The sequence below is a fragment of the Genypterus blacodes genome, unplaced genomic scaffold (genome assembly GCF_046128005.1).
Source record: "Genypterus blacodes isolate CSIRO-AG114 ecotype Tasmania unplaced genomic scaffold, CSIRO-AGI_Gbla_v1 ptg000138l_1, whole genome shotgun sequence".
Lineage (NCBI taxonomy): Eukaryota > Metazoa > Chordata > Actinopteri > Ophidiiformes > Ophidiidae > Genypterus > Genypterus blacodes.
In genome coordinates, this window is record NW_027466940.1 from 683,432 (window position 1) to 695,130 (window position 11,699).

The following is an 11,699-nucleotide window of genomic DNA, read 5'->3' on the forward strand; positions in this document are numbered from 1 at the left end:
CTCTTGTCAGCAGCATGTTTGCTCATTGTTCAGCACTTGTGTTCATTGTGATAAGTAAACTTCAAAAAGCGCACAAGGACGTTACTGAACAGTCTGTGTAATGTAGTAAGCAAAGAAATAGTGCTTACCATCAGGGAAGGTTAGGCAACATAAATGAATACATATTAATTACTAAACATAATTACAACACTGTGTAGTGATGCTTTTTGAGGCCCACAAGTGCTAGTTTGTGAATTCACTTTGTAACAGCTACTTACCACTCATAGGTACAGAAAGCCATGGTGCAAGGATGGCGGGAAGCCGACAAAAAACAAAGTTGTTACTTTGAATGAAACATTTGTTGGTGTTCAGCCCTAAAGCAACAATAGACCACATGTTAATTTTTACTCAGTAAGTTATGACCTATAGCACTGGCTGATTTATGTTTATACTGATATGCTAGCCCATTTATCTGTGTGTGTGTGTGTGTGTGTGTGTGTGTGTGTGAGAGAGAGAGACTTAGAGGCTAAGACCTAAAAATAAATGACTCAACAGAGAGAGATACAGTTGAATGACATTTGCACTTTAGGCCATATGACTGACCTCATCTGAGTGATATAAGCATATTTAAGTGAATGAATCGTGTGAAAGGTTAATGCAGCATGTTAACCTTTTGCCTTCTGGAATAATAGATCATTAACTTCTCACTCATTCCTCTCTGGATGCCTCAATGACAACATTACATCAGGATGATAAATTGCTAATTCTCAGTTGCCTGATGGAATTCTGCAATGTTCATTCTGCTCCACTAGATGTTGCTGACAGTCTGATTGTAACCCTAGTTACTAGTGAACAAAATAATGGAAGGGTTACTGGACTTTTGGCACAAGGTTGTACCAAAATGCATTAGGGGTTTTCAAAGTAAATTCGCTGTTCGATTATACACTTACAGCAAAACCATGTTGTGGAATAACTTTACAAAGAGCTAATAGACATGAAAGTTGAGCTGTGTTAAAACTGTTTGTGCCTTGCAAAGGTGTGTGGTTGTGCTCAGTGTAATCAGCGTCATACCAGTTGTTGTTGTTCATATCAAAAGTCACGATGTCGCCATCGTGTCTCAAGCTGAACCAAATCCTGAATCGATCCCACGGATTCACTTCAGTATGTGACCAAAAAAAATAAACACAAACTAAGACTTCAAGTGGGAGTTTCAGTCTATTCATATATATCTATACATACTTTTTTCAGTTTCTGAATTTGTGTAATTGACCTTAACAGTGTAGACGTGACTAGTAAATGATTTTTTTCCCCCAATGACGCAATAGCATTTGCAGAAGCGAGTCAAAGTTCATATATATACATTCTTACATCCAACGGTCTGGTAGTCAGATAGAGCGGCTGCAGTGTGGGGGCTTTGTTTGCTTTGTTTTCTCTATGGCATCTCCTCTCTCACTGGACTCTTACCACGTCTCAGAGGAGCTGGGATTCCTCCTTCCCGAACCTCTGGTAGGTGAAGCTTTATACATCATGCTTAATATTTTATTTGAACAAATCTTACATTGCTGTAATTAATGACTCAGATTTAGTTGTTTGTATATGATAACAACTGTTAATCATTGTAAGTATAGCAGATTTTTCTCTGTGCATTGATCTCTGTTGGTGGTGTGACGACTCTTATGCATACACTTGTTTCATAGTATTTATTGATGGATTTTTACCTTTAAAACTACCTTTTTTGTCATTAAATTAATATCTCTTTATTATTTGGCAGTCATGAAACGGAACTGGTTCCTGCTGATTATTATTTTTTATTAAATAATTAATCAATTTATGAATTAAACATTATTGAATGGATTTAAACAAAATACAAAAGAGTAAGCAAATATTTGAAATTTAACTTTGTCACACATTAACAACATTTTTAATGTTTAATCGTAGGCCTGGACTTAACCCTTGTAATGCCCTCCCGTCTTACATACACATAAGGCCCTCTGGGGTCAAGTTGACCCCAAATTGTGTTATTTGTTTATTTGAAGCATAAAGTATACATTTTCAATAATTTTCGTGTAACACCTTTAGTCTAACTCCAGTCCAAATTTTAGAATTTAGGGCCAATAGCGCTTGTTTAAATAAAAGTAGGTAAAGTAAGGCAGGGATTTGGGCTTCTGCAGGCCCAAAAAATGCATGTAAAATGGACCTGGCATTGCATGCTGTCCATACCTCCTGTTGTTGTCCTATTATCGAATAACCATTGCTTCACCACACACATCAAACATCCAAGATAATAGATGTGTTGGAGAGCAGTCTGGTGTGACTTTTTGCCCCATTACACCACTTTGTGCTTCGGGACCATTTTGACCCCAGGAGCAAAGGAGTTATAAAATTCAATAAAACACCCCAAATTTCTTCTAATCATGTAGAGCATGGTATCAAACAACCCCTATAAATTTCAGACCATTTGATGTAAGAAAACACATTTTATCATCTTTTTTAGTATTGTAGTGTCCTTGGGGTCAATTTATCCCCAAGGGCATTACGAGGGTTAAGACTTCAGTATGGCACCCGATGTTTCATTTCTAACTTAACTTTCAAGGAAGAGCTTCCACCGTACTACCAGCCATGGATGGATGCTGCCCTGCGTGTCCCAGAGCTTGTAGACTCTCACATGTTGCGTTCCCATATTCATAACGTAAGTGGGTCCAGTGAACTACAATGATATTTAACATTCTTTATGAGGTCACTGTTCAGTTTGCCTGCTCCCTGCTTCCAGATGCCGCTCCTGAGCAGCCAGTTTCTGAAGAGACACCGGGAACTGAGGCTGGCCCACCTCAGCCTCAGCATCATGACTATGGGCTACGTCTGGCAGGAGGGAGAGAACGACCCCGTTGAGGTCTTTCTGTAATTCTATTTGTCCAATTCTTTGTTATGCTTCATTCCCTCTCTGCCTACAGTTCCATTCAGCACCCAACACCTTTCAAACATATGAGCTTTCCGACTACTGATTTGGGTTCGGACAAAGGCCAACGTTGCCGGTTCTCTTAGTTGATGACTGATGTCCACAGTGACTCCACCGATGTCCACAGTGGAGGGGCTCATAATCTTGTTAGATTGGTTCTGTAGGAGAAATTATGATGCCAATGAAACACTCTTGTTGGAGTCATGTCCTTTAATCCAACGCTCACTGAACCCACTTTCCAAGACTATCCACTTAGAACCAAGTTGAGGTGTCACATCTTCTTATCTTCGTATAACCTTGCACATACTATTAGCATGTGTATGGTCTCTCAGTATTTTCACAGTTCCAGTGGTTGCTTACAACATAGTAAAGGGAATTAAACAGTTCTGACAAGAGTCTGTTTAGCTAGTCTGAGCACACAGAAGTGGAGAATGTCAGAGTTGCACCAGAATATGTACGTGTTAATTGTTCATGCATGAGTACAATTTCTCTCACAGACGCTCCCCCATAACCTTGCTGTTCCACTGTGGGAGGTGTCACAACGCTTGGGACTCCCCCCAATCGCGACCCATGCAGACCTTGTTTTGGCAAACTGGAGGAAGAGGGACCCAGATCGGTGAGGCCCACTACCCACTATACATGGTTTGGTTGTATCCAAAACAAGCAAAAACCTGCCCATTCTTTTTTTCCTGATCATCTTGTTCTTGGTGTTTACGTCTCCCGTGCCAGACCTTTCAACATGGAGTAAGTTTCCCCCATACTCCTTCACCCATTACATTGCATTTTGATGTTTGTCCATCATGTCAAAGGCTGTTGCACTTATGTTGTTCAGTAACCTGGAGCTGCTTTTCACCTTCCCGGGAGGAGACAGTGTCCGTGGTTTCTTCATGGTCACGCTCCTGGTGGAGCTGGCAGCAGCCCCAGCACTGAGGGTAAACATCTAGTCAGAAACAACCTCATTCACACAAATTGCACCTGTGTGTATGAGTTTGCACAAATGTGAAATAAATGTACAGTAGATGACAGTAAATGTGTTGCAGAGCATTCCAGTGGTGATCAATGGTGTCAGGTGTGGTCAGGCTGATGCTGTGGCTAAAGGCCTGGAGGACATCAGTCAGTCTATACAGGAAATGACTGACAGATTGAAGCTCATGCACGGTACTATTGTGACTTAAATATGCTGCATTACTTTGATGTACACATCTTATTACTATTAAATAGCATTTTTGTGCAAATGTCTTCTTTTTTTTAGAGTATGTGGAGCCATCAGCCTTCTATGGAGTTTTGAGGATCTATCTGTCTGGGTACTTAAACCTCTTTTATACAAAAACAGTTTGTTTCCATTGGCGTTATATGACTTTTGGAAAGTCAAACCTGTATTTGCCATGTACGTGTGGTTGTTGCAATGTATTCATTACTTTGTGGGTAAAAAAATCTGTAGTAGTTATACAGTCACATGTGGGGACTCAACTTCCATCTGGGGACAAAAATAACTTTAACCATTCCTTCCAGTATTAAGACTTGGTTTCAGGGTCAAAGTTAAAGGAGGCTGTGGGTTAGGCATGTAGTAGTTGTGGTTATTAATGTCAATTCAAGTCAAAATAATTTGAGTAATAATGCAAGTTTGTATGTTCATAATCTATATATACTTGAATAGATGGAAAGACAACCCCTGCATGCCAAAGGGTTTGGTTTACGAAGGGGTCCTCACAGAACCACTGGAGTATTCAGGAGGGAGTGCTGCTCAGAGCAGCATGTTCCACTGCTTTGATCAACTTTTGGGAGTCAAACATGAAGCACAAAGCGGTAAATGGGCCATTTCTTTCCCTATTAATGGTTTTCACATTGCTGGTGCAGAATGAGAGGGGTCACTGTCATGATTCTGTCCTCTTAGATGCATTTTTAACCCGCATGAGGGATTACATGCCACCAGCACACAGGCAAATGATCCACGACATCTCGCTGCAACCGTCCCTGAGGGATTTTGTCCAGCAACAAGACAACCAGAAGCTGAACCAGGCATTTCAACTCTGTGTCGCAAAAGTAGTGGCCCTGCGGAGCTACCACATCAACATAGTCAGCCGATACATCATTGTGCCTACTGCCCGTGCCCGCCAACTTCGCACCAAGGGCCAATTCTCAGAGCGTGACACTGTCAGCAAAGCACCCAGAGGTCTGGAGGAGACGGGCACCGGTGGCTCGGGGATCATGAGCTTTCTAAAGACTGTGAGAGACCGAACAAGAGACGCCAACCTGTCTGAGAAAAGCAAGGACGGAGGAAATCTGACATGAACTCTCAGTGAGGACGCTGAGCATAGCCTACACTAATTTATATACCATTAAATGGATGACTTACCAAATTTGTAATTGTACATGTAGCTTTTCTGTGCCCATAAACAAACCTCAACTTGATAGACATGAGTGAGATCCATCGTTTCGTCCAAAACCATAATTCAAATCACTGCTGTTGCCTCCCATTAAATTCAACCACTAATTTCATCTTTAATCTACACTGGAATGTAAAAATCGCATCATATATGTATTCCAAGCCAGCGCTTCTAGATGATTTGTGGACATTAGACACCAAAACGGTCATTACTCAACCCCTTTGCTCATCAGAAAGCACTTTTCAGATTCAGAAATGTAGTGAAGACAGAACAAAGAGGAGTTGCATCTTGTAAACTTCTGTAACCTCACATATATTGTACACATAATTGATATACTGTATAACATACTGTATGTTGTTGATATGATTTTAAGTGAGTGAAACAAAATACTGCAATACCAGGTGAAACCATTGAAGGGCAGTAAAGGGCAGCGTCATAATTCAGACCGAGGCATTCGGTTTGACTAAGGTTTTACAGCTCAGTGGCTTTTACCTGAGTGGACATTCAGTTCACTGATGACACTCGTTTTTGGGCGGCTGCTACATTGATTGATTGCTAAGTTCTGAACCTGACACATATGTAAAACAGCACTGCCTGTACTGTTCTCCTGCAGGTCACAAGATTCCTTAGGTGATTTTACACATCTACGCACCAACTGAGACAAGTGATTAAATTAGCAGGCGTACTGATGATGGTGGGTTGATGATGTCATATCAGCTGAGGTGGATTTTGGGGAAATTGCTTCTATATGAAACTGGAATCTATAAAAAACACCCTTTGAATTCCACGCTGTCGGGAGATTATGTTCAAAATTATATGATTGCAACACATCTTTGTTGCTCAGAACTTATCAATCGACCGCCACAAACTGGTTTCATACATTAAAATTGGGCGATTTGTTCATATCCACACCAATTGAAATACACTGTATATAATGACAAATATGCAATCTAAGTACAATGGCTGGATCTCGACCTTTACACCTACCACAATAACCATCCTTTGTTGCTTCTTGATTCTTTGGAGCTTCTTTGTTGCAGGTAGTCATTTCGGAGCACAATGCACAATGCAGTGGAAAGATGCATCATTTATCAGAGTGGTTACCTCAGCACTCCTGCCATCCTCCAGCCCACATCCAGCCCTCACATGCCCCTCCACTTCCTGGACTGATAGAGTGTGGAAAACCCAGAGACATGAAGGGCTGGATTGTGCCATGAATGGCTTGTGCTGTATCATCTTCACCTTTCCTGGCTCGTCTCCACTGGTGTTTCGTTACGATAACAGCCTCGCCAGATCAGATAAGACAGATGATGTGGCAATTTGACATGACAATCCAATTCTCCCAAACCTGAGCGATCTACTGTATCTTGTCCTCTGTCTTCCCATATACAGGATATCATGAAAAACAATGAAAGAGCAAATAGGAGGAAGAGAGAGAGAGAGAGAGAGAGAGAGAGAGAGAGAGAGAGAGAGAGAGAGAGAGAGAGAGAGAGAGAGAGGGAGTACAAATTACACATGGTGCCTGTCGTGATTTCAGTGTTACTCAGTCACTTGCTTGGCTAAATTGATACAAAAGTAAACCAAGGTGTTGCTGCGACAATGAAATATATAAAACACAGGATTAGAAGCTGTAATCACCCTCTAACTGATAAGTGCATCTTTTAATATAAGACAAAAACTAAATCTGAGTCTCTTTTTCTGCCAGAGATTTTCATAGAAGACCTTCTGATGACATAACAATGAGCATGGAACATCTTTGAGACTATGTTTTATATATAAAAAGAGAACAATGATAAAAGTCAAACAATGGGATCCTGACAAACCTGAGTTGTTAATACATTCTGATACGGTTTACATTAGCACAATCACAATCATGTGTGTAAAGAATAGAAAACTGTTTTTATATTTTTCTTTTGACAGAATGAAATGACACCTTGCATGCTCAGAAATCAAGCATTGTCATAATTGCCATTAAAACAAACCCAAACCCAAATGAATGCACATATCTGAGCAATTCTGAGCTTTTATTGATCTACTCGTGTAAACGATTTGTTTGTATGTGGTGCAAGTATGTGGTGCAAGTTCACACACTGTACACTGCACACCCCAGAGGTGATTTATTGTCTGAGAAAAGCGAGTAAAAAAATGACAGGAAGGCACAGGAGGAGAAGGTGAGAGGTTAACAGAACATACCCAGGGGAGGGAGAGTTGGGTGGCAAAGAAGACAAACACTGTGTTCACATGTCATGGTGATCTGAAAGGAGCCCTCTCCCACAGCCAAAGCAAATAATCCCCTTCCTTACTGCTGGGCTGTGGAGGACTCCCTGACAACCTGGCAGTAAACACACACCATCTCTAAGGATGTCTTCATTGTGTAGTCGGGTTGGGCCTGCATGAAGTTTCACTGCGTCGAAACAACAGTGGCTGCTTTCAGTGTAAAACGTGACACACACACACACACACACACACACACACACACACACACACACACACACATAGCCTACGCGTGCACACACCCTTCCCTGCGCTGCACTTACACATGTCAAGTTGTTCAAAGTGAATCCATTGTGTTGTATTGACAATGATGTCCTGTGTTTTTACAAAGTACTAACATGTAAAGTGCAAATGTGTAACCTAATATTATGGTATTTTGGCATAAATGTTTTGCTTCAGGAAAGGAATTGTTTAGAAAGATTACACAACAGAAGCAATAGATAGCAAAAAACAACTCAACAAGCTAAATAAAGCATTTTCCTGGAGGCAGAAAGGTGTCTGAACATCCATATTCCATCCTGGACGGGATTAAAGGCGTGTTGTGCACGGGATATCCTGCATTCTGTTATTCTAAAATTCAATTTATGACGCTGTTTACCTCGAGCAGGACCTTTTCTCACCCCGTGACTGAGCCGGCGTCAGCTAAGGACTGATTGTCTTTGGCACACACATTACGGATGTAGGCTGGGATCATTGGCCGTACCTACAGGAGGTGACTCTCCTCTTCCTTCTCATCCCCACAGTGCTGCTATCTACTGTCTGACACACATCTTTGTCTACACACCTACAGGTCAGACACATCATCACACAGTGGGGTGCTGTGGGATATGTGGAGGATGGTTTGCTCTACAATTTACTCCTGCATGCAAAAGTTGCTGTATCGGTCGTTTTTGTTAAGTTAAGTTTTGTGGCAGTTGACGTTTACAACATCATGTTTCCCAACCAGGTTTGTGTGACATGAAAATGTTATTCGTGGGACCAAAGGGGCACTTTTGTGAGAGAGCACATATTGCGCACATCCAAACTGAACTGGAATCAGGTGCAGGACAACATCAGCATTACTGCAGTGCAGGAAAGAGGATAATGAAGGTCACTGTGATACAGCCTCTTCTATCCACACACAGAGAACAGAGAGACAGAGAACTCGCATACTTTCGACCGGATATTCACACTGTGTGGTCTGAGTAAAGGAACCTTTTCTCCTATGTGCCATAGTGGGGATTCATTCTTCATATAGCAGCTTCCGCCTACAGCTCCTTTCTAAAGATATCCAGTTTTCCAGATTTCTGTCTCGCAATTGAACACATCAGGCTTCAGTCATACATGTGTCTGTGTGCATCATTCGTGTAGTCTGTTGGAGCAGGTTGAGACTTTTGATGTAGTCATCTTACAGCGACTTTATCACTTCCTCCCAACTGACTCCTCTGAAACTGCATGCCCACATTAAAAAAAAAAAACCTGTCCACGGGCATGAAAGGCTTTTTCAGGTGTAGAATTACAGCTGCTGCCAAAATCTACAAACCAGATGCAGCCATTATTCATCAGAGTTCACTTGTGAGACTTTGCCCCCTGTGATCCACCTTGATTCATTTCCTCAGTCCTGTGAATTCTGTCATTTTCCTGGATGAATGTACACATCCTGTCGCTCCTGTTTTGATGGAGCACTAACTGTGACAGCTAAGAAAGACTTAAAGGCACAACGGCAACACATCTTGAGGAGAAAATGATAGATATTCTGTCCTACAAAACCTCCTGAGAATGCTAAGTTGGCCTCCTTCTTCTCATCATGGGTGTGTACACACAACAACACTCAAGAGATCTGTGCTGTTTTATCTTTTTACATAAGAAATGAGATGGTTAAGTCCATTCAGCCAGACAGTGAATTCAAGGGCAGCAGATATAAAGTTATATAAACAATAACTAACTTTGAGAGAAACTGTAGCTTTTTTTTTTTTTATTTGATACTGAGACTAATAGGAAATACAAGGCCCAAAAATTCTGATTAGTATTTGTAAGAACGTTCAGATATTTCCAGAATACTGTTTGAAATGTTATGATTGTTGAAGTATTAAATGACCTCATGAGTACAGGCTCCCCACCTGAAAAAGATCCTGCAGTGCAAAAGGCCCAAACCTTCAGTCAAACTGCACAACCATCTGTGATTGGTTGGCTCGTCTCACCCCACAGTGTTATTTTAAATCTGATTTTGACGGCAGCAAGAAGAATATGTGACATTCAGAAGGTTTTCCTCACCGGATTAACAATGGCCCACACACGTCACAGCCTTTTGTTTTAAAGGTTAACACAACTGGGAGCTGCTGACTCACTACCGACCTCATCAGGTGCGAAACAGACCATTGCGCACATACACAGACAGAGATGCAAATGCACACACACACACACGTCATGCCCAAATCAGAATGCGTGCATGTACATGTAAACTCTGTGCACTGTGCCTGACCTGCTGCCAGAGATACCTTGTGTGTGTGTGTGTGTTTTCCTCCCCGTTTTCCCACTTGGCTTTCCCCTGTAGCTCCTCCCTCTCGCTCCCGCTGATTGACTTCCTCTTCCTCTGAATTGTCACTAATGTCACCTTCCTCGTTGGCGCCCACACACTCATGTTATCAACGCCTCCTCATCCGGGTCAAAAGAAATACAGGAAGTTCCCTGGGGGGTCTCGTGCGTGGAAAATAAATCTCTGACTCGCTGTGTTTTCTGTTTCCGCGTTTCCCTGCCAACAATTCCTCTCTGGTATACACAGTTTATACACTTGTTAGGGTTGATTGATAAGTTCTTAGTCTTTCTGCCTTTCTGATTTCTGCCAATGATGCAGGAGGGATGTTACTCTGCTCTATCTATATGGATTGATAATCGAGGGCAATGATCAACAGGTGTCTGCGATCACGTCTGCAGAGAGGCTTGTGACATGGCAAAGGGCTGGAGATGTGGTGCCTGGTGAAGAATGGAGGGCGTGAGAGTCTTTTTCATGACTGCGAAGAGTAACAAGTCTGAGAGGGCAAATCAGGCGAGTAGTGTTTCTGCTGAACTCGTTGGAAGCCGCGATCGGCCAGCAAGTTCATAATCGCTGGCGTGTTTGCCTGCCCGTCTTGTATTGAAAGAACTGAAAGAGAGGCTTTGCATGATAATGGGATTATGCCTTGGGGTGGAGTATTACAGAGCAGGTATTCCAAGATAATACCAGCAACCTCTGTGGGGTAGAGGAGGGAGAATTTGCAAAGCCTCTGGAACCAAAGATAACATCAGCATCGGGACACACACGCCTCCATCCTCCACATGCAGACACACTGTCAGCTCTGTCCCGCGCTGAGTGACAAGCGTTCAGAGCCAAATGTCTTCAACAAAATGACACAAGGTTATGAAGGCCACAACCTTTGTTCGGCTGGAGATGGACAAGCTTCAGCTGCATATCTACATGATTAATGACGCCTTCAGAGCAGAGAAAAGATAAATTATTGAATTCACTGCACAATCCTTGCATTGCAGTCAGTCAATAGGCAGCGATGAGAATGGACTCTTTCTTCCCAGTAACAGACAGACCCTGCCGAAGTTCAGACGTGGACACTCTGTACTACAGGTTTTGGACACATAATACAGTTTCTACATGGGATAAAGCTCATTAATCCGCACTGGCAATGGCTTCATTATGTAAGGACTGGGAAACTTCCTTTGGAGTGAAGCTACTGAGAGATGGAATGAAAATCCTGCATTGGTCTTCTAATCCCACACTTCCCAGTAAAAACATTCCACTTCCACACATGCAGGCACAAGGGTGGGCCCGCTCCGAGGAGGGGGACACCCTGGAGACGGACGGGGTCATGTGGATGGGAGGAAAGGCCAGATGCAGCTCAAGAGGTGATGTGGTGCTGCTCTGTTGTAGATATTTACCATTTTGTCCGATTTATAAGTGTTTCTTTCAGCTTAAATTTCTGCTGATCAAATCCAGGATATGATGCCATTGAGCTGTAATCCAGGATGAGTGCTCATATAAAGGCTCCATTCAGACTTTAACAGAACAATGACAGAGGCATCCGCATTCACCACTTAGTGTATTCAGTGTCTTTACCCAGATTTTATCCTTTCAG

At 42.2% G+C, this 11,699-nt stretch overlaps 1 protein-coding gene across 2 annotated transcripts; it reads left to right on the forward strand.

The window, feature by feature from the left end:
* Window positions 1-1,331: 1,331 nt before the first annotated feature.
* Window positions 1,332-6,012, forward strand: ido1 (indoleamine 2,3-dioxygenase 1). 2 transcript variants are annotated; one of them, XM_076164691.1, is made up of 10 exons: window positions 1,332-1,485; window positions 2,573-2,668; window positions 2,750-2,869; window positions 3,433-3,551; window positions 3,665-3,679; window positions 3,768-3,867; window positions 3,976-4,093; window positions 4,188-4,239; window positions 4,593-4,741; window positions 4,830-6,012. In XM_076164691.1, the coding sequence occupies exons 1-10, from the start codon at window positions 1,414-1,416 to the stop codon at window positions 5,225-5,227; spliced, it is 1,239 nt and encodes a 412-aa protein (XP_076020806.1). In that variant the 5' UTR covers window positions 1,332-1,413; the 3' UTR covers window positions 5,228-6,012. The 2 variants fall into 2 exon arrangements, with proteins under 2 accessions (XP_076020806.1, XP_076020807.1); XM_076164692.1 differs by having other exon boundaries at window positions 1,400-1,485; window positions 2,577-2,668.
* Window positions 6,013-11,699: the final 5,687 nt, after the last annotated feature.